We start from the raw sequence: 27,457 nt of genomic DNA, 5'->3' as shown, positions 1-27,457 counted from the left end.
ATTAAAACTCCTTTGTCCTCCCTACTGTAAGTGGGAGAAAATAGAGTTTTCAGGATGTTCTCCAGCCCATTCAATTTAATATTTCCATTGGTGGATTAATGTTGTGCACTAATGTAAGATACAAAAAAGAGCTTTAATTTCACTGGTTCTAAAGTTCTGACAGATACATTCTAAGAAGCTTCCTTGGTTGATGAGGTTGAAATATTTTAACATTATGATCCACTGATTTCCATCAATTTATAAGTGCACTCAAGATATGTGTTTAGCTATATTGAACATTTTACATTGTTTATAAACAATTAAGAAAACACTTGACAATGAGACTGGAGCTGATCCATTTTATTAAAATTATATTGACTAAGAGTTCTAGGTTCTGCATTACTGGTATAATAAAAATTTACATTACAGCATGACAAGGAGGTAAACTTCCAGTAACAGAATGGATAAAATGATCTGGTTTTATTGCATTTTCTTATGCCTGTGCAAATACTAGCAATAGGTCTCTGATGTCAGTATTATTTCTTTACTGGCTCATGTTCCTCAATATAGGACTCAAATTTGATTATAAATCTTCTTTCTGAATTTCTTCTCTATAGTTCTTTAAAATGTGTACCTGAAGCTTCAGTATTCATGTTCACATCAAATGGGAATTTCTTAGCTTGTTTCACTTGAATAGTTTTGAAATGAACATCTGTTTTGCCTCTGATTTGTGTGGATGCTACACCTAAGAGATTGGTAAAAAATTGTCAAGCACACAATTCATTTATAACATATAAAATTGTTTTAGCTTCTAAAACATTTTTTAGAAATGTGAGTTATTAAAATAGTTAAGATTCCTCTACCTGTAAATATTTGAGAAAATTAAATAAGGCACAATTTTTCAGCAATATATCAGTTTCCAGTTGTTATCAACTCAATCCATGTAAACTCAAATTTGGCTCATTGAAATATGCTAAATATTGTTAAAAATGAAAATGTAGGGCATAATTTTAATAAATACATTCAGGTACATTTCACTCTAAGAACATTAGGAGAGAATATAAAATGCAGCAAAATATTAATAAAAAACTCAGAAAACTAGCTTTCATTTCAACCAAGGTTGCTACTGGTTACTAATCAGTCCTAATAATTCAATTGCTGGTAAGACTGGGCAAACAATTTGATCTAAAAAGTGAGTAGTGCAACCTACTATACTATACATAATGATAAATTGATATTAAGCATTAATTAGGAGAAGATCAGAGAACAAGAAGCAAATAGGAGTTCTATTTCCCTTGACTTGCAGTAAAGGATGAAAGGGAATGAATATTTACTCAGAAATTCCATAGGAATCTCTTCTCCAACTTCCCATGATGCCATTTATTATCAATTGCTGGTGTCCAAGAATAAATAATCTACAGGCAAGAATAAGCACTAGCTGCTCTTCCCTCTCCATCGTATGAAACTGGCATGGAGCAATTGCCTAGTTCAAGTGAACGCAAGATCTGCCTGCTAATTTATATCCACAACTCATACTGATAAAGCAATTACTTCTTCCTCTTACTTGCCTGAAAGTATCCTTCAAGGGGTATGACATGTTTAATGGAACTAACCCTTTTTATGTTTCATAAGTGCACAAAGGGCATTGTGCAAGAGAAAGCAGTAATTACTTAGTCTCCTGCTTATATCTCCTGACATGAAACAAATAGGCTGAACCTGTGGGGCTGCCTGAAATGATATTCAGAAGACAATTCTGACATTATGAAAAGTGCAGCTGTATTTTTCTCTTTCTTGTGGTACCCAGAGAAGTAAGGGATGAATGCAAAGAGATTGCAGATACTTTTGGCAATAACAGCCATTGTGTCCAAATAACACCCCCTACTTTGATGCCAACAGAGGATGAATAACATAGAGGCAGTAGTGGAACTCACTCTTTTCTTCAGCTTTTAATATTGCCTCAAGAAAAAGTCTCAGAAGAGACAATATAGGGAAAAGAAATGCCTAGACATTTCCTAAATGGCTATCAGAGAGAAAAACATGAAAAGCAACTAATTGTAAATTAAATAAAAATATGAAAGAAGAATATGGCACAGTTGGTAGGAAAATAATCATTCTAGAAAGAAAAAAAGGGCCTGATAAGTATAGAATGAACAAAGGTAGATAAATGAAGAGACTGGTACAGAAAGGGAAAGACAGAATTAAGAAATGGAGAGATGAATTATACCAAAACAACAAAGTGAAGTATATACTGCCCAAGGTTTTGTTACACTGTTAACAGAAGTTACAATTTGGTTAAATGCCTGAAAGGAGAAAAGACATATGCTTGAATCAAGCCATGAATATTCAGTCACAACTATTTCAATATAACATTCCTAAACAAGTATTTTTTAAATTTATCTAGCCCACTGAATAGAACCGTAACCTTTGACTTTCAGATCAGAAAAAGAATGCTTACTATTTGGCACAGGAACAGATTTTTCCTTTGGAAGATTAGTTGTACCGAACGAACGAGCCAAAATAGAAGAGTGATCAATGGCAAGTTCTCCCAATGTTGGTTTGATACCAAACCGTGCTATAAATCAACAGAGTCATTTATCTTAAGCAACAAGTATGGTATACGCCAGCTATATTGTATAAAAAAATTATTTATATTTCTAAGCCACCCATCTCACTGAGAAATTATTAAATTAAATTCTATTAATGATTATTAAAATATTTTATTAAAGAAACAATTAAAAAGGATATAGCTCGAGCTTATGCAGACATTGACATTCTGAGAGCTCTTATAAATCAGTTCAAATTTTAAAATAAAGCAAGTCTACAGTATATACACAGTGACTATTAGTTATGATCTGCTCTTTTTACTGGACCTTAAGATAAGAAAACATTAATTGCAAAACAGTTAAAACAGTTAAAACTAATAAAAAAGACTAATAGAGACTAAAAAAGATAGCAATCTAACAATGCCGATAAATATTCAACTAATCAATATTAAATATTTTCCATTACAAAGGTGGACCTTCTCAAAACAAAAGTAACAAACTAAAAAACCCATGCCCTGTTGCGCCATGGTTTCAGAAATATTTCATTATCTAAAATGAAAAACAAAATAATCAGATGGGCAAAAAGATGGGCCAAAAAATCAGAGCAGGAGTGACTTCCAACTTCCCCATTGTTTTTCTTTGTGGGTAGCTGGCAAGGAACATTGGAAATCTTCCTTCCTTCCCGTTCCTCCCTCCCTTCCCTTGCCAGGAAGCTGATAAGTGGCTGTTGCCAGGTAAAGTTGGGAGCAAGGCAGCACATGAGTGGCCAGTGTGGTGCAGGCTCAGAGGGACTGGTAGTGTGTGCATCATTTCTCTATTGACTTTTTCCATGCAATCTTCCCACAAGGAAAAAAAATTGCTAATTGGAAAATGGCAAGGAGCATCAACAATCATAATAGTTCCTTCTCAGTTCTCCACCGACTTGTGGAAAGCCATCAGGAAATACTCAAAATGGGGATCATGTGACCACAGCCAATTGCAGCAAGCACAGTGGCAGAGCTGAAGCAGCAAAAATATCTCCAAATTTTGTTCCTTCAAGAAAATTGGGTCCCGGAGTTCAGTAAGCTAGCCTATTTGAGCTACTTTTCTTGAAAACATTTTGCCTTATGTATCATTTCACAGAATTGAAGTTTACAAAGTTTCAAACAGACCCAAGAGTTTTAGTAGTATATAGATGAAAAGCAAACTGGATCTCCTGCCAGCAGGTAGTCCTGTACCTCTGTTTTTGAGTTTTTATCAGATTGATTCTGGATAAAGTACAAACCATGTAAAGTCCTTTCAAGGTGAGATTGAAAAGTGCATCTAACTTTAATGTTTTTTTTATATTTATTTACACACACACACACACACACACACACACACATATATATATATATATATATATATATATATATATATATATATATATATATATATATATATATATATATATACATATACATACATACATACATAGACACACACATACACATATATGTAAAGGTAAAGGTTCCCCCGCACTTGCGTGCTAGTTGTTTCCAACTCTAGGGGCTGGTGCTCATCTCCGTTTCAAAGCCGAAGAGCCAGCGCTTGTCCGAGGCCGTCTCCATGGTCATGTGGCCGGCATGACTAGATGCCAAAGGCGCACGGAACGCTGCTACCTTCCCACCGTATATATATATATACATATGCCTATTAAGTTACGCAGACAGGGAAATATCCTTATATTATTCCAAAAGATGTTCTGAAAAAAAATACTTACATGGATGTTGATCCCTCTCCATTAATCTTCGTTGCCTATGTATATCAAGGATGGCGTTTATTTTCTGTTTGTTTTTATAAATATCAGGTTCTGCCATTATTTCTGTCATACTGATATTGTTTTTAATAGCCCTTGAAGCAGTTGATCTAGCAACCAGTGGTAAGTTGTTCTGGTAAATACGATCAGTAAAATCAATCTCTTCATCTTGAATATGTTTTATACTACAAGAGAAAAAGAAAGCATAATCCAAATTCTTTCACTAATCAAGGAACAAAACAATGCTAAGCTGCCTGTGTGCTTATATGTATATTCTTAAAATGAAACTTCCTCAAATTAACTTGAAATTCTATATATTCACAAATCAATAACTACATTTGTGTTTTTTTTCTTTCCATCTAATTTAATTTTGTCCTGAGAAAAATTATAGTAGTGGATTGTGACCTAAAGGAAGGAATTGTCTTGTCTTCTGTGTTACTTAATACTAACATTTAGGTATTAACATACAACTTTCAAATATAGTATTGAAGTAACATACCAACTGTTTGTCAGCATTGTATAAATATCTTGTACAAATATTTCTGCAGCTCCTGGTTTACAATGAATTGTCCCATCAATTAGCTCTCGTGGAGGCTTCAGGTTTCTCTTTGTAAAAAACTTTAACAAAGAAGAAAATACATGAATTCATTTTCTTATCGTCAATTATTTATCATAAAGGGATAAACAGCTTAGTTTACATAATGCAATAATTGCCATCAGCGTAAACAACGATGCCTGACATAATATCTAAATAACAGAACTGGAAAGACACAACTATTAAAAATATAAATATATAATATTTCCCTGGAGTCACTACAAATACCATTTCTATATTCCACTTGAAAAACAATAGCATAAGTTATTTGTCTATGACTATTGGCTATATACTGATGAATTGGCAATAGTTTAAATAAGAAGCAAGCCCTCATTTTATTGTAACTTTTATAATACATTAAAATTTATAGAAGATTCATAATTGCATTTATTATTCACCTTTCCAAGCAGTGCCCAGTTACTAAGTTTGACACTTAGGGAGGTTCCATTTACAAAGGAATGCATTTGAATGTCTTCTGGGAAGTACCGAGAGAATATTTCGGCAATAAGGTAGCCATTTGAAAAATCCCTATTCGAAATAAAAATATAAAATTAAAAAATTGAATGAAAGACTAGCTTTTATAGGATTTGTCTTAATTTAATTATGTCATTCCCTAGATTCTTACTTAAGAAGGATGGTGTTGTTTTTGGTGACTTGTTAGATTTTTATACTTAGTTATACTTCCTTTTCCTAAAGGAAACCAACCTTGACTATTCTTTGAAAGGACAGTTACTGAAGCTGAAGCTCAAATACTTTAACCACCAAATGAGAAGAGAGGAGTCTTTGGAAAAGACCCTGATGTTGGGAAAGATTGAGGACAAGAGGATAGTATAGGATGAATGCTTAGATTCATCAACACAGCTGGCATGAGTTTGGGCAGACTCGGGGAGACAGTGGAGGACAGGGAGGCCTGGCATGCTGTGGTCTATGGGGTCACAAAGAGTCGGACATGACTTAGCGACTGAACAACAACAAAATACTTCCTTTTAGAAAAAGGCCTAATAAAAATCCTTCCCCATTGTCCTCATATCTCAGATAAATAAAACAATTTTGTTATGCAACACCAAATTCAAATTTCCCTTCCTGAAAAAGGATCAAAAAACAAGAATTGAATGATAATAATCATATGATATAACCATTTCCCATTGTTTCCTTCCTATTTTCTCACAAGTGCAAGGTCCATTTTTCCCCACCAGATCAACTTGAGTTTTGATCCATTGTTTATAAATAGGAACTGACCAATTGGCTCGTTACCTGAGCCTTTTTTGTGTCTCCTGAAAGTTCACCCTTTGTCTTTAGACTTTAGACCTGCATTCATCTGGAATCAGTTCAATACAGATACAGGGTTTAATTTGAAGGAAAGAAATATATTGTAAGGAAATGAAAGAATGATAAAATGGATAAATATGTTCAAGTAAATCAAATGGACCTGGGTTGACTTTCCCTACAGGTATGACTCTAATGAGAACTTAAAAAGCAAAAGTAGTTACACTGGTCTATAAGCAAAAAGAATCTCAAATCAATACTTGGTCAATACCTTTACTGAGGATCAATCTAAACTTTTAAAAACTCTGCAAACATTCAATAACTCGAGGATTCCACATCAGGCAAGGTAATACAAAAAATCAAAAGAAAAAGATGTAGAAAAGCTAAAAAAAATAGCCCAAGCTTTGCAATAATTAACTTTATCATTAAGAGTCAATATCAAGACTGCAGACTGAATGAATTCACCACTAGTAAATATTGCTTTGGTTTTTTTAACCTTCCTTTCTTGTATAGTTGCATTTACTATTTATATCATATATAATTGCCATTGCTTAGCTTCCTGAAAATTCATTCTGGCGTCAGTTTTTCAATAAATATACAAATTGCCTTCAAACACAACAAGTCTCAGGTCTTAAGTCACACATTTTAAAGAAAAGCTGCTTTTTAAAATAGCCAAATTGTAGAGATTTGATAACTAGCTAAATAAGATTGGCTATTTCTAATAAACAACCCTGTTAGCCATTTTGGATTTTTTAAAAAAACAAAACCTGGCATTTAAAATATATTTTCTATGTCTACAGAGTCTGTCAAGTATCATCAGGTTCTTGGCCATCTGATCAAGAACAAGGAAAGCTTTCAAGAGGAAGAGAAATAATACCAATCGTCTTACCTACGGAAGTTTCTTGGTGAAAAAGTGAGGTCAAGACTCTGAAGCCACCGCAGTACTGTCAGGGGCAATCCAGTATGCCCTGGACATTTGGAGTATGACATGAAGATGACAATTCTTCTAAACTGAGAACTTCTTATGATCTTATATTTTTCCAAATTTCTCACCTGTCACATTTTACAATAAAACACCACAAGAATTAAGACATAATTACAGCCACCTACTATCTTATCAATACAATTTTATCACATTAATTAAAAACTCATATAAGCTATAAACTCTCCATAAATTGGGTGCATTAATTCCCAAGGTTTTTTTATTTAAATATTGTCCTGTGTATGAAATTATATCTTCCTCAGCAAATATGTAAAGAAAGTACTAACTAATTCCAATATATCTGATGATTACTACAGAACCTTGGACAGGACCAGTCAGCCATTTCTGGTGTGACTAGAAATACTTCCTTGGTACCCACTAGACTTCTTTATTATTACTTTTTCAGAAAATCATAAGAAAAATTGACATGCTATAAAACTAAAACTAAACTGGTGTGCAATTATCATTTTTTCTTCTTTCCTTCTTATACAGATATTCAGAGCTCATAAGTCATTCCAAAATAAAAATGGTGAGTGGCTGCAGCACAGGCTTTGTTTGGATATGTGTCCATTTGCTTAGCAAAAACATAAAGATAAAATGAGGTGAATGTTCTGAAGGATAAAAGGAGCCTTAGGAATAACCTTGCTAACTTACGTACAATAAAAAGAAAAAATAGAGAAAAATAATAGAAGAAAGTGCTTTGAGATAGGAGTGGGAATGAGAAAGAATAAATATGAGAAACATTTTTTATTTAGCAATTACGGGTTCGTTCGTTCTGTCTAAAATTGAGAGCTGAGACATTTTACTCCCTTTTCTATTCCGTAAACCAATGTCATATTTAATTTGGAGATTCCCTCAAACATGTGGAAATAGTCACAGTCACTCATGTGCTCGTGACCTCTCGGATAGACTACTGCAACGCTCTCCACATGGGGCTGCCCTTGAATACCACTCGGAGGCTCCAGCTGGTGCAGAATGCAGCCGCGCAAGTTGTGATGGTGGTCTCCCAATACTCCCATGTAACACCTCTGCTCCGCGAGCTGCATTGGCTTCCAGTTGTCTTCCGAGTGAGATTCAAGGTGCTGGTGATGACCTATAAAGCCCTAAATGGCATGGGTCCGGGTTATTTACGGGAGCACCTCTTGCCGGGGTTAACTTCCCACCGCCCTGTGCGCTCCCACAGAGAGGGCCTCCTCAGGGTGCTATCGGTCAGGGAATGTCGACTGGTGGCTCCCAGGGGGAGAGCATTCTCTGTGGGCGCGCCTGCCCTCTGGAATCAGCTTCCAGTTGAGCTCCGGATGGCTCCCGACCTTTGCTCGTTTCGCCGCAACCTGAAGACTTGGTTGTTTGAACAGGCCGGCCTGGACTGAGGGATTGGGGTTTTAGAGTTTAAATTTTTAAAAAATTTAAATTTTAGAATGTATTTATTGTTTAGGGCTAGTTTGATTTAATCTTATTTTAATTTTTATACACTGTGTGTTGTTTATAGCATTTTAATTGCCCTGTACACCGCCCCGAGTCCTTGGAGAGGGTATATAAATCTAAATAAATAAATAGCTGTAGCAATGAATCCAGCAATTTTCAAATATGAATTAGATCACAATAGAAAAAGAGAGCTACTAGCCAATTCTGCAAGGCCTTCCTTTGTCAAATGCTGGTTTCTGATTACAATATCACTCAATATTTTCAGCCCTTTAAACAGCTAGGGAGTCAAGTGCTTTTCACCTTTAAATTACCTGGTCTACTATTATGTACTGTATTGTTATCATTCCTTTCAAATCACACCAACAACTTCTACAGTTATCACATCCATTCAGTTTGTAACATTGTCCCAAAAGCCCAGTAAGACATGCCAAAGCTTAGTAGACCTTTGTTGAACCCCCAAAGCTTGCTAGACTAAGATTTATTTATCATTTATAAATCCTAGGGCTGCAGATTAGGCTCGAGTAGACCGTCGAAAAAAACAACCCAGAAAAGGGCAATGGTAAATCACATCCGTCCCAGGACTCGAACTGGATTATGACTGCATTTGAAATTGGCTTCCCTGAAAGCAAAATTCACCGTTCCCCTCCCCACCATCCACCTCCCTACCCGATTCAGCCGCTTCTTCCTTTCGAGTCTTTTTCTGAACTACCTTATTTTCAGTCTCCAATGATCCTTTCCATCCACACGCGCGATTCCCACTCTTACTTGAGAAGGACCCCAAGGTCCTCGATTGCCGCGTCTTCGATCGCCATAACAACCATCACCAGAGCAACCTCTCGAGCAACAGACCCACCGACGCGAAAAAGTCAGCAGCCCAAATGCGCATGCGTTTCAGAGACTCAGCAAGTACGAACTGTAAACGCTCAGTCGCTACCATCTTTTTCGCGGTTAGTGGATTAGTTTTACGTGTCATGTACTAAATCAGGAGGTCGATTGGCAGTAGTGCATAATTAAACGAACCAATACACCCACCCACCCGTACCGCTTAACACAAACTTCCCGATCACTTGTCATTTATCTTCTCGGTGTCGCGTGTTTCTTTTTGTCTCTTTTCAACTCGGCGGAGTTGGCTGGTTCGTCCCGTTTTCTTTTTTGGTACAGTCAGTTCAAATTCCGTTTCTGCATTATCTTGTAATGCAAAAAAGCGAAATACGTACTAACCATGAAGAAGAAGGACAAAATTGGCCCAGGGATTCATTTTTAAAATTAGTTTCAGGAAAATTGGAAGCACAATTGTTTTTGTGATGCTTTGCTTTTGTTTAAGTTGGAGACCTAGTTTAATAATTAACGCGATACAAAAAGTTTCATTTAAATTGGTAAAGGACTGAACCAATTATCTGAATTTTACTGTCCTCCCACAAAGTTTTGCCCATTCATGTTAATTCAGTAAAAGATTGCTCTTGAAAATGCAAATTTCTGGCTTTCATGCTTGTAGAAGTGATTTTTTAAAAAATATTTTTTATGGATGTGTGGGTATCTGTCTTGAGGGAGGGTGAAAAAAGCCTTTCCTTGACAATACAAAGGATGTGGGATTATGCATAGTATTGGAATTTAGTTGAGAATGATGCAAAAAGAAGAAAAAGCTGCATAAAGCTTAATGAGAACCATTTCCTAATTGAGATCAAAAATTGTCAATTTTCAAATTAATCTAAGATGTCATAGATACTGCAGGTGAAAACGTTTGGAGAAAATATTCCTGAAGTTGGAATAGATGATATAAATCATCTGTCCTGTTAGATCGTGAGTTCTGGACTGCATGGCCAAGATGGACGACTCAGGACAACAGGGTTCAACATAGTCCACTTTATTGCTTCAGCACAGACTGGGAGAACAAAGGGGCAACTGCCCCTTTTATATACCTAGCCAGGTATACTTCGAACCAATCCCCATATCTGGATTTCCCACCAAAGGATGCCCTGCCAATCCTGACAGGGCACCCTGCCACCTGGTGGTGTCAGTGGCTTATCTTGTGTGACATCCCCTTTGTACATAACACCCCCTTCCCCCATGCAAAGAAAATAAGCATAACAACAACACAAAAAAATAAAATAAATGAATAACAATACAACACCCCGCAGTGTGAGGCTTGATTTTGTTACCCAATAATAACTCTAACCTCAAGACCTTACATAATCCTTGAGGTACCCGGGAGGCCTTGAGGTACCTGGGTCGCCTGCTAACAAAAAATCATCAATTGGGAGGCCAGCTAGGTCCTGATTCCTATCCTTGTTTTTTTCTGCCTGGTTCTGGCCTGAGGACACCGTTTGTGGCTTTTCCAGTTGACGCTTCCTCAACTGGTCAATGTGTCTTCTCACCTCACGGCCCTCCTCCAGCTCAACAATGTATGATACCGGATCCGTTTTGTCAACTACCACCCCCTGAACCCAGCGGTGTGCAGGACTATAGTTCCGAACCCAAACCAAATCACCGATGTGCAGCTCTCTGGTGGTGTTCATTTGGGTTTGGCCCTCTTGAGCTGCCACTCTGTCAGGGTGAAGTCTGTCCAACTTAGTTATGAGTCGCCGACCCCAACGTAATTCCGCAGGACTCTTTCCTGTCGATGTGCACGGTGTCGTATGTTGTGCTAACAGAAAATGAGCCAACCTTTGATGCCAGTCGCCATCGATGATGCGCCTCAGTGTGTCCTTTGTTGTTCTCACCATTCATTCTGCCATCCCATTAGACGATGGATGGAAAGGCTCTGATGTGACGTGTCTAATCAAGTTGGCCTTGGTGAATGCCTGGAAATCAGCAGATGTGAATTGTGGGCCATTGTCAGAGACCAACACATCAGGCAACCCATGAGTGGCAAATAGCCCCCTCAGCACTTGAACAGTCTTTGCAGTAGTCATGCTAGAGACTGGAACTACTTCTAGCCATTTCGAGTGACTGTCAACTACCACTAGGAACAAGTCCCTGAAAAGGTCCAGCAAAGTCAATATGCAACCTAGACCAAGGGGTGTGTGTTGCCTCCCATTTGTGAATGGGGGCCTGAGGCTGATCTGGCCTTGTTCTCTGACAGGTGTAACACCCCGCTACCTGCTCCTCTATGGCTTTGTCCAGACCAGGCCACCATAAATAGCTTCTAGCTAGTGCCTTCATCCTTACAATGCCTGGGTGACCCTCATGCAAAGACTGCCAAACCCTTTCCCTCAATTTCTCATGAATAATGACCCTACTACCCCACAATAGACATCCTTTATGGGAAGACAACTCATGTCTCCTCATAAAATATGCCTGGAATTCTGGACCCGGGCTCTTATCCTGCCACCCAGACACTACCCAAATGGTGACCCTGCTCAGTACCTTGTCTGCAGTGGTGCCAGCAGCGATATCTCTCACCTGGAGTGGGCATTCTGGAAGATCTTGGATGAGTAGGATCTGCTCCACCGGTGCTGGGTCAGGATCAATGCTCATTAAAGGCAATCTACTTAATGCATCAGCATGACCCATGTCCTTTCCCAGTCTGTGTACCAGTTTACAAGCGTAGGCAGATAGGAAGATGGACCACCTGAGCATTCTTGGGGAAAGAATTTGTGGTGTTTGTTTATCAGTGGTGAACAACCCCAACAATGGTTTGTGGTCAGTAAAAATTGTGAACTCTCTACCATACAGGTAGTCATGGAATTTTTTGACTCCTGACACAATTGCCAGGGCTTCCTTGTCAATTTGTGCATAATTTCTTTCCGCTTTTGCCAGTGTCCGGGAGTAGTATGCAATTGGTCTTTGTTCCCCATTGTCCTCAATGTGACTTAATACTGCGCCCACTCCATAAGGGGATGCATCACACACGATGCAAATGGGCTTCTCCTCAATAAAATGTGTGATGGTTGAGTCACTGGACAGTAATAGTTTGAGGCTAGTGAAACTCTGTTCGTGGACCTTGGTCCAATTCCATGGGTTTTTTTTATCTAACAGTCTGTGTAAAGGTTCTGCGATTGCAGCTTTGTGGGGCAGAAATGCATGATAAAAATTAAGTAACCCCAGGAAAGCCTGCAATTCTGCCTTGTTGGTGGGTGTGGGAGCCAATTTAATTGCCTTTACCTTGGAGTCTGTAGGGTGAATGCCCGTAGCATCAATCCTGAACCCTAGAAATTCAGTGGAGACAACTCCAATACTGCACTTACTTTTTTTAAGCTTGAGCCCAGCAGCGCGAAATCTGCTTAAAACAGCGTGCAGCCTGTCAGCCAGGATCTCCTCAGATTCCCCAGCAATGAGAACATTGTCAAAATAAGGACACATGCGAGACTTCCGGTGGCTCCGCGGCGACGGAGGGAGCCTTCCCGGGCTGCCCGCGGCTCAGCTGTTGTTTTTTTCGCCCGAAACAGCGCCGATCAGCTGTTCGGGCGAATCCGAAGCCCCCTCCTCGGGAGAAGAGGAGGGGGCGAGCTCCCAGGTAGGGGTAGAGTTCTCCAGGGCCGCCTGAGCTTATGGCTTGGGCGGCTGAAGGATTGAACTCCCCCGTAGCCTGGGCTGCTCCCAGCTGGCCGTCGCCTCTGCTCCTGATTCTTGGAGCAGAGCCAGCCGTCTGCGACCACCCCTGCCTGAAGGAATGACTATGATTTAAAGGAGCAGGCAGAGCGATACAAGAGGAAATGGTAAAGAGGATTACTATGTTTTACTCTCCAGCTTGATGGACTTTTTTGGATTACAAATCTGAAGTGAAAGTGCGTCATATTTGGTAAAAGATGGCGGCTAAACCACCCCCTAAAACTCTTCGGAGTGCTGGAACTTCTCCTGTGCAACAATCATTATTGCAGGCGCTGCATCCTCCTGATGTATTGACATCAAAGGACTTACAAGATGCTCTTGAAAAACATACCCAGGTAATTTTGGAATCAATTAATATTAGATTTGCACAGATGGAGGAGAAATTGGAGAAATTGGAGGAGAGAATGGAGGAGAGGATGGAACAGAAGCTCAAAGCGATGAGGGTAGACATCTTGACTTCAGTGTGTAAAGTGGCTCGGTGTGTGGAAGAATTGGAGGAAAAGCTAGAAGACTTGACTCAAAAGAATGCTATATTAGAAGCAAAAGTATTGGAGAATGAAAATAAAATGGAAAAGGAACTGTGTCTTGCTGAATATTTCCAGATGCAGTTTGCCATTAGAATTAGAGGCTTAAAGGAGAATACTAAGGAAGATCTAAAGCAGCTGGTTTCTGAGGCTTTTGAAATAGTGTTGAAACAGCCAGCATCTGAAATAAAAGGAGGCATGGACAAAGTGTTTCGTGTGAATTCATGGATTGCCAGACAGAGGAAGTTGCCTAGAGATGTGGTGGTATATTTTGCAAAAAGGGAAACTAGAGATGAAGTTATACAAGCTGCTTATGATACTAAAGTTATGATTGCTAATCAAGAAGTTTTGGTCTTAAAAGAAATTCCTCCAAAGATTCTAAGGAGAAGGAAGGATTTTACATTTCTTGTGCAAGAGCTCAAGCAACGAGATATAAGGTTCAGATGGGAGATCCCAGTGGGGTTGATGGTGACGCACGAAGGTAAAAAGTACCGTTTGGTTACTGTGATGCAAGCGCGTGATTTCTACAATAATGTTTTAAATGTAATGCCATTAACACTTTTGGAAGCTGGAAAGGGATCTGGAGAAGGAGTGCATCAAGAGGCCGAAGATGGTCAGATAGAAGACAACGGTGTTGGAGGAGATCAAGATACAACCTCGTTGGATGAATCTATAAAACAGAGGGTGACGCGTGCTGCTGCAAAACGATCTAAGAAGAGAAAGTAGCAGGAATCGCAGAAGTCTTTGGAACTTTTACGATATAGTCAAGTAGTCAAGTAGGGGAGGGGGGAAAAGATTTGGGTGTAGACGCAATATATTTCTATATTTGGTGGTTTTGTGGAAAGGGTGAGCTTTTTTGGATTAAAGTTCAAGTTTTGTTTGCAATCTTTTTTTTTCTTTTTTCTTTTTTGTTGTGTTTGGAATAATTATAGATGTGGTACTGGAAGAGGAACGGTCGATTACAGAAGAGTTGACTTTAAAGTTTTTTGATTTGGGATCCTTGGTTAATTTGGAAAATTATTTGTAAGAATGTTATATCATGGAATGGATAAAATGGATGGAGTTTATTTAGGATAAGTATAGGGTTGAGAAGGGTTTTTTTTTTCTTTTTCCTTTTTTTTTGTTTTTAATATATGTTTAATACTATTAAGGTTTGTTCCATTCTATATAAGCTAGAGAGTGTCCTTTTCTTATTCTAGTTTTTTTTTATATATATATATAATATTGTTAAGGTTTGTTTTATCCTATATAAGCTAGAGAGTGATGGATTTTAGAATTTATAGTTGTTAGTATATGGTTGCTTAGGTTTGCTTTTTTTTATATATATATACCTTGTATTCAGCTCTGGGAAGTAGGGGGGGGGGAGGGGGGGAGGTAGGGGGGGGAGGAGGGAGGGGGGAGGAGGGGAGGTAGGGGGGGAGGAGGGAGGGGGAAGGGGGGTTTTTCAAGGGAAAATTGTATTTTAAAACTTTTCAATAAAAAAAAAAAAAAAAAAAAAAAAGGACACATGCCAGGAATACCCTTCAAAGTCCTCTCCATGACTTCTTGGAAAATTCCAGGAGCTACTGAAATGCCAAACTGTAAACGGTTAACGTGGAAAGCTCCTCTATGTGTCACTATAGTTTGAGCGTGCGCTGTTTCTTTGGAGACAGTCAGCTGCTGGTACGCTTGTGCCAAATCAAGCTTAGCAAAACCCCCGCCAACTTGGACAGCAGAGAGAACCTGCCGGACCGTCGAAACCGGGTAAGCATGCAGATTCAAGGCCCAGTTGATTGTAGCCTTATAATCAGCACATATTCTGATTTCCCCATTTGCCTTTAACGGTGTCACGATAGGGGTTTCCCAGTCTCCCCCATCCACAGGCTCTAAAACTCCTTGTTCCACCAGCTTGTCTAATTCATGCTCAATCCTCTGCTTGAGAGCAAACGGGACTATCCGAGGCTTGATACGCACCGGTGAGACCGTTGGGTTTAATTTCAACTTGATGGGGGGACCCGTGTACTTTCCCAGCCTGTCATCGAACACGTCTGCAAATTCATTGCAGATGGATTTGAGACGCTTGGGCTGGATGCTATTCACTCCCCCCAACCAAATGCCCAGGGCATCAAACCAATCCAACCCCACTAAACTAGTTCTCTGCCCATCAGTGACCAATATGTCCAAGGGACCCTGAAAATCCTTAAACCCCACGGACACAGTGGCCATTCCCCTGAGTTTAATGTGAGCGTGTTGGAAATCTGACAGCTTTAATGTTGTGGGCTTCAAAGGAACCCTCTTTCTACTCCTATCACAAATTCCCTTAAATGTCTCATAAGAAATGATTGAGACTGCAGAACTGGAGTCCAGCTCCATCATGCAAGGTACCCCTTGCAGATGGACCTGTATTGTTATTTTTGGCTTGAGTAGCTGATGGACTTCCGTGTGAGACACGGACTGCATGATCTTTCCAGGATTGGGGGGGTTGAGCCGGCTTTTGCGCTGAGGAGTAACAGTACCTTTGAGTGCTGATGTCATCGCTTGTAACTCGTTGAGTCTGTCCCAGCTTCGGTTCTGGCAGACGGCTGCGATGTGACCCATTTTGCCACAGGAGCGACACTTTGCGGATCTGAACCTGCAAGTCACCAGCGGATGATTTCCCCTACAGCTGGCACACTTCTGGTTGGGTGAGTTGGCTCTCTTTTGTTCCTTGCTGCTGTAACCGCCCGCTGAGCCTCTGCTGGTCGGTGCATGTCTCCTGTGACCTCCATCGTTCTCTCACCACGATGGATGTTTTACCAATCTTTGTTGTACCTCATCTATTTTTTATTTTATTTTTATTTTAATCTCATTTATATCCCGCCCTTCTCCGAAGACTCAGGGCGGCTTACAATTTAAGCACAAACCAATGTGCTTAGCAATAGCCTTCATTCTATGTATATGTCTGCTTATTAGGGCTTTCGGGGGACCCCAAGCAGCATTATTACAAAGTCAGCTTATTGCCCCCAACAATCTGGGTCCTCATTTTACCTACCTCGGAAGGATGGAAGGCTGAGTCAACCTTGAGCCTGGTGGGATGCGAACCTGCACTAATTGCAGGCAGTTGGTGTTACTTAAGGAGGCATTAGCCCACTGCTCCACCAAGGCTCAGCCTCTCCATCCGTGTCACTGCTTCCACTGCTCGAAACGCGTCCATGATGGATCGTCGCACCTGAGCTGCCGCTGGAGCAGTGTGCGGCTTTGCCAGGTTCCATGGCTGCCTCGAAAGCCCTCACCTCGGCCAAAACCTCCTTTAGGGTCATCCGCGGTTTGGCAAGCAGCATCCTTCGGCACTGCTGGTCCCTCAGCCTGAACACCACCCAGTCTCTTAGTCAATCATCGAGATCCAGGAATTCACACTGGCGGGCAGCCAGTCTCAGTGCCGCAACAAAGTGCAAAGTCGACTCACCAGGCTGCTGTATGCGCTGGATGAATTGATACCTCCAATACATCGGAGCTCTCTCTGGCATGAAATGCTCAAACAATTTTGCCTTGAGGTCATTGAGGTCAGGCTCAAGGTTGACTCAGCCTTCCATCTCCGAGGTAGGTAAAATGAGAACCCAGATTGTTGGGGGCAATAAGCTGACTTTGTCATAATGCCGCTTGGGGTGTGTGTGAAAGCCCTAATAAGCAGGCATATACATAGAATGAAGGCTACTGCTAAGCTTGTAAGCCGCCCTGAGTCTTCGGAGAAGGGCGGGATATAAATGGAATTAAAAATAAAAATAAAAAATAAATACGAGACGTTCTCGACCGGCGTCAGTGAGCACAGACCCACGGCCGCATCATATATGTCGCCGCCGCTTTCATCTTGTCTTCTGTAATCTTGTTGAGCATTAAGAACCCTTTGATCCGTCCAAGATGTGCTTCCCATCGCTCGGGTTCATCGATGTTGAAACAGAATTCAGTGGTCCCGAATTTGGCCATGTTGCTGGTCCTTGAATGCTGCTTCGTTAGGGATGTTCAGAAGATTTTTTTTCTTCTGCTCTGCACGTCTGCAGCGTTAGGAGGTTCCCTGGGAAAGATTTGTCTTTCTCTCCTTCCTAGACTTCCGTGCTATTTGAAACAGCATCCCATCCTCATCGCCCGTGTTAGATCGTGAGTTCTGGACTGCATGGCCAAGATGGACGACTCAGGACAACAGGGTTCAACATAGTCCACTTTATTGCTTCAGCATAGACTGGGAGAACAAAGGGGCAACTGCCCCTTTTATATACCTAGCCAGGTATACTTCGAACCAATCCCAATATCCGGATTTCCCACCAAAGGATGCCCTGCGAATCCTGACAGGGCACCCTGCCACCTGGTGGTGTCAGTGGCTTATCTTGTGTGACATCCCCTATGTACATAACATGTCCAAAGGTTCAAACTAGGTCACATTTTGTATAATGGAAATTTTAACTAGCTATTCAAGTGTTACTGAAATATTCTTTTCCTAAGGGATAAACTGTTGGAAAGTTATAACAATTTCATTATTTCAGTTTAAAAACATGCAATTTTATATGCATATTATGTTTCATTTGACATTAGAGTGCTGCACTGATGTAGTCATTTCTGGACTGGAGAGAAACTGTTGTTAGATTTTGTATGTTGTTTTTTTCAATAATGGGAAATGATAGGCACAAGGGGTAGCATTCAACTTTAGTCTCCATAGAGTATGACTGAAGCACACACCCTTTTGGCCTTAAAAATTCTGAGAAGTTTGAAAATGAACAAAAATCATAGGCATGGGAAATAAAAATAGAAAATCATGAGGGGAAAGTACATCCAGATAACTTTAATCTAACAATAGCTTTCAGGCTACAGGTCATAATCCATTCTGTCTTAGGCAAAATATTTCAGCAAATGTGGACTGGATAGCATGATGAAACATGCTGGTTCAGAATACATAATTCAAGTATGCTCATCAGTAGTTCATGAAATTAGAGAGAGCTATGGTTAGTTCTGTCAGGGATGCGGTGGCTCAGTGGGTTAGGACGCTGAGCTTGTCGATCAGAAGGTCGGCAGTTTGGCGGGTTGAATCCCGAGTGCCATGTAACAGAGTGAGCGCCTGTTACTCGTCCCAGCTTCTGCCAACCTAGCAGTTCGAAAGCACGTAAAAATGCAAGTAGAAAAATAGGGACCACTACGGTGGGAAGGTAACAGCATTCTGTGCGCCTTTGGCGTCTAGTCATGCCGGCCACATGACCACGGAGATGTCCTCGGACAAGTGCTGGCTCTTCGGCTTTGAAACAGAGATGAGCACCGGCCCCTAGAGTCGAAAACGACTAGCACGCATGTGCAGGGGAACCTTTACCTTTACCTTTTTTTATGGTTAGTCCTGGTTCTTCTATTCTTCAATATTTTCATTAATTATTTGGAGAAAGATGCTTTTAACTCGCGATAACACAGAATAGAGTGGGATATCTAATAACCTATTGGATAGAAATCCAATTCAAAATGATCTTGCTAGGAAGTAATGGGTTGCCCATAACAGAACTAAATAGAGACATGTGCAAAGCTCTTCATATAAGAAACATAAATCAAATGTAAAAGTGTAAAATGGAATATTAAAATTTTAAAGGTTTCCCTATCTAGTCATGACCGACTCAAGGGAGTAGTGCTTATCTGATTCCCAGATAGGGGAACCTATGTTATCTGAGAAATGTTTGTCATCATGTGGCCAGCATGAAAATATGGAATGCAGTAACCTTTCCACCAAAGCAGTACCTATTTATCTACTAACATTTACATGCTTTTGAACTGTTAGATTGGCAGGAGCTGGGGTGAATATCGGAGCTCACCCTGTCTACAGTGTTTGGGTTTCAAACCCAGGCTGTTGGTTATCCAGCTGACAAGCTCAGCTTCTTAACTTCTGAGCCATTGCACCCCTTAAGATGGAATATATCTGGCCTGATAATAATTGTGAAAAAGTTTTGGAATAGTATTTATTGTAAACTTAACATTGGCTAACATAGGGAAGTGGCTATGAAAAGCAAATACAATTTTATTTCACACCACTTAAAGTATAATTTGTAAATCATGGGAAGTAACTTTTCCACTCTTTTTTGTGTTAGTCTGACCTCTACATGAATACACTATCCAGTTCTGGCATGAAAAAAAAAAATAAAACAAATGTTGAAGTGGATAAATAGAAATTAAAACTTATGAAAAAAGATTGAACAGGCTGTAAATATTTAACCTTGGAAAAAGTTAACTGAGCATGATATGATAGCACTATTCGAACACCTGGAAGGATGTCACATTGAAGAAAGTCAAGAACTGTTCTCTCTCTTATTCCAGAGCTCAGAATGACGAGCTTAACTTACAGCAAAACAGATTCCAATTGAATTTGAATTCCTGCTTGGACTAAGGGCTTGGATTTGATAATTAAAATGTTCTCTTTCAATGCTATAATTATACCAATTGAGAAAGCTTCCTTGGAATTTTCATACAAAGAAAATCAAAAGAATCATAATACTACAAAAACTCCAGTCTCAATATATTTGAAAATTATTATTACAATTGTACTATTACAATTGAAGTCCAGTGGCATCAAATCTGATTGGTGCTGTTTATTTAATCTTTTATTTATATAAGTGACCATCTGTAATTTCTGTGCATTTTAAAGTACCGGTAATATAATCACATGTGCAAACATTTATGGTATTCTTATGTAGTGACTAAAGCAGGAGTAGTTAAGTCCCTGTTTTGTCCTGAAATTTTCTGGGTGATGCCAGGACAGTTATAGGGGCTGGATCACAAAAGAAAAACAAGTAAATTTACAATAATAGGTCTTCATAAAGTATGTATGCCAGACAAGTCTGAAAATAAAATGACACCTATTTGTTTGACTATCTTTCAAGTTTTATATATGTATATCAGTTTTAGAGAAAGAGAAAAAGAAAACGTACTTAATACATAGTCATTCATCTTTACTCAGAACATATCAAACAATAAACAATAAATTTTATTCAAAATTTACAAATTCTAGACTTTCAAAACATTCTCCCCTATTCCCACTACCTACATTATTACTTACATAGCATTTCATGATTTTTTTAAAGGCAGGAATACATTGTAGGTTCACTCCATTCTAGCTCTTAAAAGACCAAGAATCCACTAAAAGGCAGTTAATCTCTCATTCTTTCAGCTGCAATAGGAACATAGAAGAAAGTAGCTTCTGTAGGAACAGCAGTATTTAAATAGACAGCCTACTACTAAGAGCTGCATATTATTTCTTTACAAATGAAGTAAGTGTATCTGTTTCAACTAAACTAATTCTTACAGAGCATAGTGATCTTTATCAGGCCAAATGCTGGGGTATATAGCAGAAAATGAACATATCTAGGGCAAAAACCGAATGACCTGATTTTATTTAAATTTAAAGGTAGCTCTCTATATATGAATAGTCATTTAATGGTTGTTCAAAGTTATGACAGACTCCCCCCCCCCACACACACAAAAGCTATTTACAACTCAATTTAGAAGTTATGGCCATTGCAGCCCTCTACATTCACCTTTACGACCAACTTTAGGAAGGTTGTAGTGGTTCCCCTGACTCTCTCCCCCATCCCACCCCACTGGGACCACATGGGCCTTGGGCCTATTCTCCACATACCCATCATCCGTTGCACCCTTAGCTTTTGAAGATCTCCAGATGTCAGGCTGTGCATTAAGAAACAAGCAGTCTTTCCCTTGCCCATGGCTTTGTAAAGGCAGTGGAGAAAATGATGGCCACTTCTGGGATGCATGGCTTAGCCTCAGTCCCCAACATGAGAAACATGGAGATCTTCAGGGGACAGCAAGCAGAGCACAAGATATCTTGGGTGGGGGAGGCATTGGGAGGCCCAGGGCAGGCAGGCCTGGGCCTATGCTAGGCCTCTAAAGGCCTCCCCCACCTCTGCTTAACAACCCATGTGTTCATTTAATGGCCACATCAGGGAGAGCAGGGGATGAAGGTTGTTAAGCAAGGCCATCTCACTTAACAGCCATCACCACTTGTGAGTGAAATGGGCAGGTTCCATTACAGTCATATCTCGAGGATTACCTGTATATATAATTGCAATTAAATTATTAAATGAAATTAGTATAAACATCTCCCAATCTTATTGTGCTTAATAGCCTCCCTTTTCAGTTGCAGTTTAGAAAAAAAATGGTCTGGAATTACATTCAAATCTTAGGAAGCTCCTAGTGAATTTGGGATCACAAGTTGGGGAAATTTCTACAGAGAAGAAATATGGAAAGGATTGGAAGCATTAATTTATTTAAATCCTATTTCTCTTTCTCTCCACTGCCATTCCAATACTTTTAAGAAAATACTGTGCTGAAGAAAAGAGATCAGAATTCAAAAAGAATTTACAATTTGCAGTGCAATATGTAGACTCCTGGAAATAGCAATAGTACTTACACTTATATACTGCTTCACAGTGCTTTATAGCCCTCTCTAAGCAGTTTTACAGAGTCAGCATATTGCCTGCAACAATCTGGGTTCTCATTTTACCAACCTCGGAAGGATGGAAGGCTGAGTGAACCTTGAGCCACTGAAAACTGAACTCCTGGAGTGAGCAGTGAGATAGCCTGCAATACTGCTTCTAACCATTGGATCACCATGGCTCTTAGACTGACAAAAGTAAAATTTAAATGCAGTGATTAATCAATAACTATATTGTAAAAAATACAACATTTTGAAACTTTAAGGGCTGTGTAAGTCCTTCCAAAAACATGCTTTGGAACATACCAAGTGCACAAAGCCCAACTTTTTAAATTGCTAAGATAGCTGTGGAGAAAGTTGCTGCTGCCTCTGTCTGCATACATGTGCATATGTAGCCACTGATAAATGGAAATGGCTGGAATAAGCTTCTTAAATATTTGGTTGCTTTAATCATTCAAAAAACGAGTCTTTGCACATATTACCTTGTATTCCAGAACACTTTTTTCAAAGGATTTGTACAGCTCTGTAAAATATGGGCACATTTATATTTAATTTTAGTACTATTTCAAGGAATTACAAATTATGTTTTTAAAATTATGGTTTTAATGTGCAGGTGAGCTTGTTTAGGTTGTTTCCTATCATATAATTTTTCATATGTAGCATGTTGTAGAATATTTCTTCAAGTTCTGAAATACAATTTACTATTTTATTGGTACTGTAAGAAATTTTTCAAGATGTTTGGCAGCTGAAGTTGTGGTACAAGATGCAATCTAGATTTTCCTATAAAATTTCGGATTTGTAGTCGGCACAGCTGGCAAAGAGAACATGGAGTAACTGCAAGTGAATAAAAATGACATTAGGTAGCATTAAATAGTATTCTCAAGAACTTACATTTTGAACACTGTATTATATAATATTATATTGTAACCTTATATATTTTTATCATATATTCAAACAGACATTTCAGTTGAATACATTAGATTTCTTGCATGCTTTGCCATTTTTCTGACCTGCATCTAAGGAAAGAAAATATAGATTTAGGGTAAAAAAAATGTTTTCCCAGGGAAAGTGAACTTTGCAACCTGCTATAGTCAGACATATATTCAAACAGACATTTCAGTTGAATACATTAGATTTCTTGCATGCTTTGCCATTTTTCTGACCTGCATCTAAGAGATATCTAGTACATATGCAACCTGCTATAGTCAGACATATATTCAAACAGACATTTCAGTTGAATACATTAGATTTCTTGCATGCTTTGCCATTTTTCTGACCTGCATCTAAGAGATATCTAGTACATATGCATGTTTTCATTAAGGAAAATTAAGGAATGTTTGTAAAGTTCAACAAGACTTTGAATGAGTTGGGAAAGAAAATATAGATTTAGGGTAAAAAAAATGTTTTCCCAGGGAAAGTGAACTTTGCAACCTGCTATAGTCAGACAGGAGGATGGAAAATTCTTCTTCCCTCATTCTAAATCTAATATATGTGCTTCTCACTGAGAAAAAGAAAAAGAAGCAGCTTCAGCTTGGTGCTGCCATCCAAAACCCAACAGCAACAAAGAAAGAACCAAACTTTACCTTCATGTAATAGCAGTATTTTTTCCACCAAACTGCTTGAAACAGCAACATCTACTGGTCGTTCAAATTCTGAATTTTTGGTATTTACGTCTGCTCCAAACTCAAGAAGCATGTTTACTATTTCTGTGTTAGATAGCCTTGCAGCTGCATGCAGTGGAGTTTCCAAAAACTTTCCTTTTTGCACATTTGCTCCTATAGATTTATAATAAAATGCATTTTATATTAACCTAAAGATATTTTAATAAAGAATCAAAATCAGATCACAGTGTCTAATTTTTGTTTCTCAGAAATGAACATTCATTAACAATTTGTTTCATTTTAATTCTGTTTTTCCACTTCAGTGAGTACTAAAGGCAATTAGGAAAACTAATTAAAGTGTAAAAGCCCAGTAAAATAGATGCATATTGTTGTTTTTGTTGTTTTGTTGTTTTTCTAAAGCAGGAACCATAGAGAGCTTTGCCCAAGATAGATAGTACATTAAACATATTGGGAAAACCTTCTCCTATATGACAGAGAAATGAGCCTTGGCTAATAGGGACATCTTTAGAAGTGCCTCTCTTACAGATATTAACATCATATAGTTTCATAACAGAAGTACTTCCTTCAAGAGTCTAGGTATACATCAGATCAGACTAGACTACATTACACTAATATATCTAGTATTTAAATATATATTGGTGAATAGAATGTGTTCATATGCAGTGATGAGAGTGGAGTTGAAGAAATCTAGTAACTGTTTAGAGGTGAATTCCTTATTGATGGAGGTGGGGAACTAATCACAATAATAATGGTTTTAGGAAGATATGGCAGGGGATATATTAGTGAGAGGCTCCACTTCTTAGTTTTGGTCACCACAATATAAAGAAGATGTTGAGACTTCTGGTTTGCCATTGGCACCTCCAGATGCATGGAGGTGAACTCCGTCTTCAGCGTCCAATTTCATCCCACTAGGGGACCCTGGAAAGAGTTGAAAGTCGCCCTGTAGGGGTGAGGACTGAGGAGGAGATCCCCGCTTGATCATGGGAGGGCAACAGCCCTTCCGCTTGATCCGGGGCAGCTCTCCAAACTGGTGGGGAAAAGACCGGCCATAGCAATATGGCTCGTCATTAAACTGCTGACAGCTGAAATCAAAATTACTTTAAAGCAATGCAGATGAAACTGGGTGAGATCTGATCTTCTCTTTAAGACTCTAAATATCTTTCCTGCAAAAGCTGCCCTAAGTATTTTTTCCCCTGTGAGGAGAGAGGGAAGGGAATTCCTGCTCCACCCCACAGCAGCGACTGACTACCCAGGGGAAACAAAACAGTTATAAAAACAACTTTAATCTAATTGGATGCATATACTTTGGAAATTTGGGGACTAAAAAGTTTTCCTAAAAGTTTTCTTATCCCTATTTGGACTGGATACGATGAGTTTTATCTAAAAAGAAAAAAAACTTTGAAAAACTATTATAAAAATGGGGGACTTAAAAAGGTTTAAATGGCATTGGTGACATCTTGTGACAAAGTGTGGTATTACAACTTGTTATTGACTAAAAGAGACTTGGCTTGAAGCCCAGACTTCAGATAAAGCTCTTTCGACCTTGATACCACCTCTGAGAAACTCAGCTGTAAAGAGAACTTCTGGGTGGCATAACTGGCCTGCTTGAACTATGAATGTAAACCTTTACTGACTTTCAGAGTTATATGTGGGAAATTGCTTTCCTATCTCTTTATTTGAGGAACATTGGTTATTATATGAGATGATAAAATACCTTGGACTATAAAATTTTACTTGACCAACGACTTCTATTATAAAGGCTACCTATAAACACGTGAAATAGAGGTCCCATACCTAGTTATAAAATTATTTTTAACAACTGATTTTAAAGTCAGCAACTTAACACATTATTAAAAGAATATCGATGAAGTCCAGGAAAAGATCCTTTCCATGTTGAAAGTAATACATGAAACCATTCTTTCAGCTTGTGTCAAAATAAGATTTAACATAAAAGAACAAGATGCCAGCTTAGATACACAAACCCAAATTTTAACTACAACCAAAGAACTAACAACGCAGAAGATAACAGAAGAAGTGGAACAATCAAATACTAAGACTGAGGACTCAATTGACCAACAAATACAGTTAATAGAAAATCCAGAAAAGGGAGTGACAACACTGAATATGGAAAAGACTTTCTATATAAATCAGAAAAAAATTGAGAAAGAAGAACAGATTGAATGGAAGATAAACATATCAGGACAATGATGGGGAATTGGAATAATAGGGAGATGATTTAATGAATACAAATGGGCTAGCCCTTCCCAAAAAATGGCAACTAAATGGTCTGTCTTATTTCAAATAATATATATATATAATAGAGGGAGATATATTTAATTATCTAAAAGCATTGACGTGGAAAGCTAGTTGGCAAAGGAAGAAAGCCAGAATAAGGCTTAAGAAAATTGGGGTTCTGATTTATTAAGAGGGGATTTCATATTACTAATTAGAGGGTTAAAGGGAGAAATTGAGATAAGGGGAATGTTGGTCATTAAATTTAAAATATACTGCTCAAAAAAATAAAGGGAACACTTAAACAACACAATGTACTGTATTTAATAGTAGCATGTCTTATCTTGTGTTCCCTTTATTTTTTTGAGCAGTATATTTGGAAACTAGTTGAAAATAAGGGTTCTATTTTTTAAATATTTAAAAATTAGACCCCTTATGAATATGTCTGATTTATTGATTAACCCAGACAATATATATATATATAATGGTTTTGATTTATTAAAGGGGATACTGTATTATTAGTTAGATGATTTAATATGGTGGGAAATAGATAACTTTTATGAAATAGAACAAGACTATATGCTAATAGATAAAATATGTATTTTGAATATTAGATTCTGTTATGAATTGAGACAAGGGAAACTTTGGTTACCTAAAACCTGGAAATTATAAATATCAAATGTTAAATTTGAATATTGATGGGAAACTAAAAATTGGGAAAAAATCAATAATAGGACATTGATTATCTATAAAGATTGAATGTAAAAGTAATTAAGATATGTCTAAGCTAAAAATTTATTGATAATTGTAATGATGTTTTTATTTAGTTGATATAATAAGAGCTGTATTAGCTTAAATACAAGATAATAGATATTAAGGGAAAAGAGAGGAAATTTATTTATTTATTTTATTTTAATCCCATTTATATCCCACCCTTCTCCGAAGACTCGGGGCAGCTTACAATTTAAAGCACAAATCAATGTGCTTAGCAATAGCCTTCATTCTATGTATATGCCTGCTTATTAGGGCTTTCAGCCCCCCCCCCCCAAGCGGCATTATTACAAAGTCAGCTTATTGCCCCCAACAATCTGGGTCCTCATTTTACCTACCTCGGAAGGATGGAAGGCTGAGTTAACCTTGAGCCTGGTGGGATGCGAACCTGCACTAATTGCAGGCAGCTGGTGTTACTTAAGGAGGCATCAGCCCACTGCTCCACCAAGGCAGTATTTGATGTTGTAATTTGAGATTTGTACTAAAGATTTTTGTATGTTATTGAACTATTGATTAATCCAGCCACCATGTTGCTTTTTAAGTACTTAGATGTAAAATTGGAAAATTAATAAAATATTATTTAAAAAAACAAAAAAGTTGTTGAGACTCTAGAATACAGAGAAGAACAACAAAGATGATTAGGAGACTGGAGGCTAAAACCAGTGCTTTTTTTGTAAAAGAAAAAGGTGCTGGAACTTACACATGTCATACAACCCGCCTTGCCTACCCTACAAGGTTCCATCCAAAAAAGGTGCCGGAACT

General features: G+C 38.6%; 2 protein-coding genes across 6 annotated transcripts in view; both read right to left on the bottom strand.

Moving 5' to 3' along the window:
- Positions 1–590: 590 nt before the first annotated feature.
- Positions 591–7,150, bottom strand: SPATA4 (spermatogenesis associated 4; the record flags this gene model as incomplete). The annotated part of the gene is made up of 6 exons (XM_081332158.1): positions 591–724; positions 2,435–2,551; positions 4,264–4,484; positions 4,799–4,917; positions 5,293–5,422; positions 7,050–7,150. 6 exons carry the CDS (start codon positions 7,148–7,150, stop codon positions 591–593), a joined length of 822 nt encoding a protein of 273 aa, XP_081188284.1.
- Positions 7,151–20,565: 13,415 nt separating this feature from the next.
- ASB5 (ankyrin repeat and SOCS box containing 5) overlaps positions 20,566–27,457 on the bottom strand; it is a 70,137-nt gene continuing 63,245 nt past the window's right edge. For all 5 annotated transcript variants that reach the window (XM_081333184.1, XM_081333185.1, XM_081333186.1 and 2 more), the window contains 2 exons: positions 23,654–23,845; positions 20,566–22,904 (listed from right to left, as the gene is read on the bottom strand). In XM_081333184.1, the coding sequence (XP_081189310.1) occupies positions 22,777–22,904; positions 23,654–23,845 (320 nt within the window). In that variant the 3' untranslated portion in view covers positions 20,566–22,776. The remainder of the gene's footprint in view (positions 22,905–23,653; positions 23,846–27,457) is intronic.

This window comes from Vipera berus, assembly GCF_964194415.1.
Source record: "Vipera berus genome assembly, chromosome: 7".
NCBI classification, from domain to species: domain Eukaryota; kingdom Metazoa; phylum Chordata; class Lepidosauria; order Squamata; family Viperidae; genus Vipera; species Vipera berus.
This window is presented reverse-complemented; position numbering and strand designations above follow the sequence as displayed.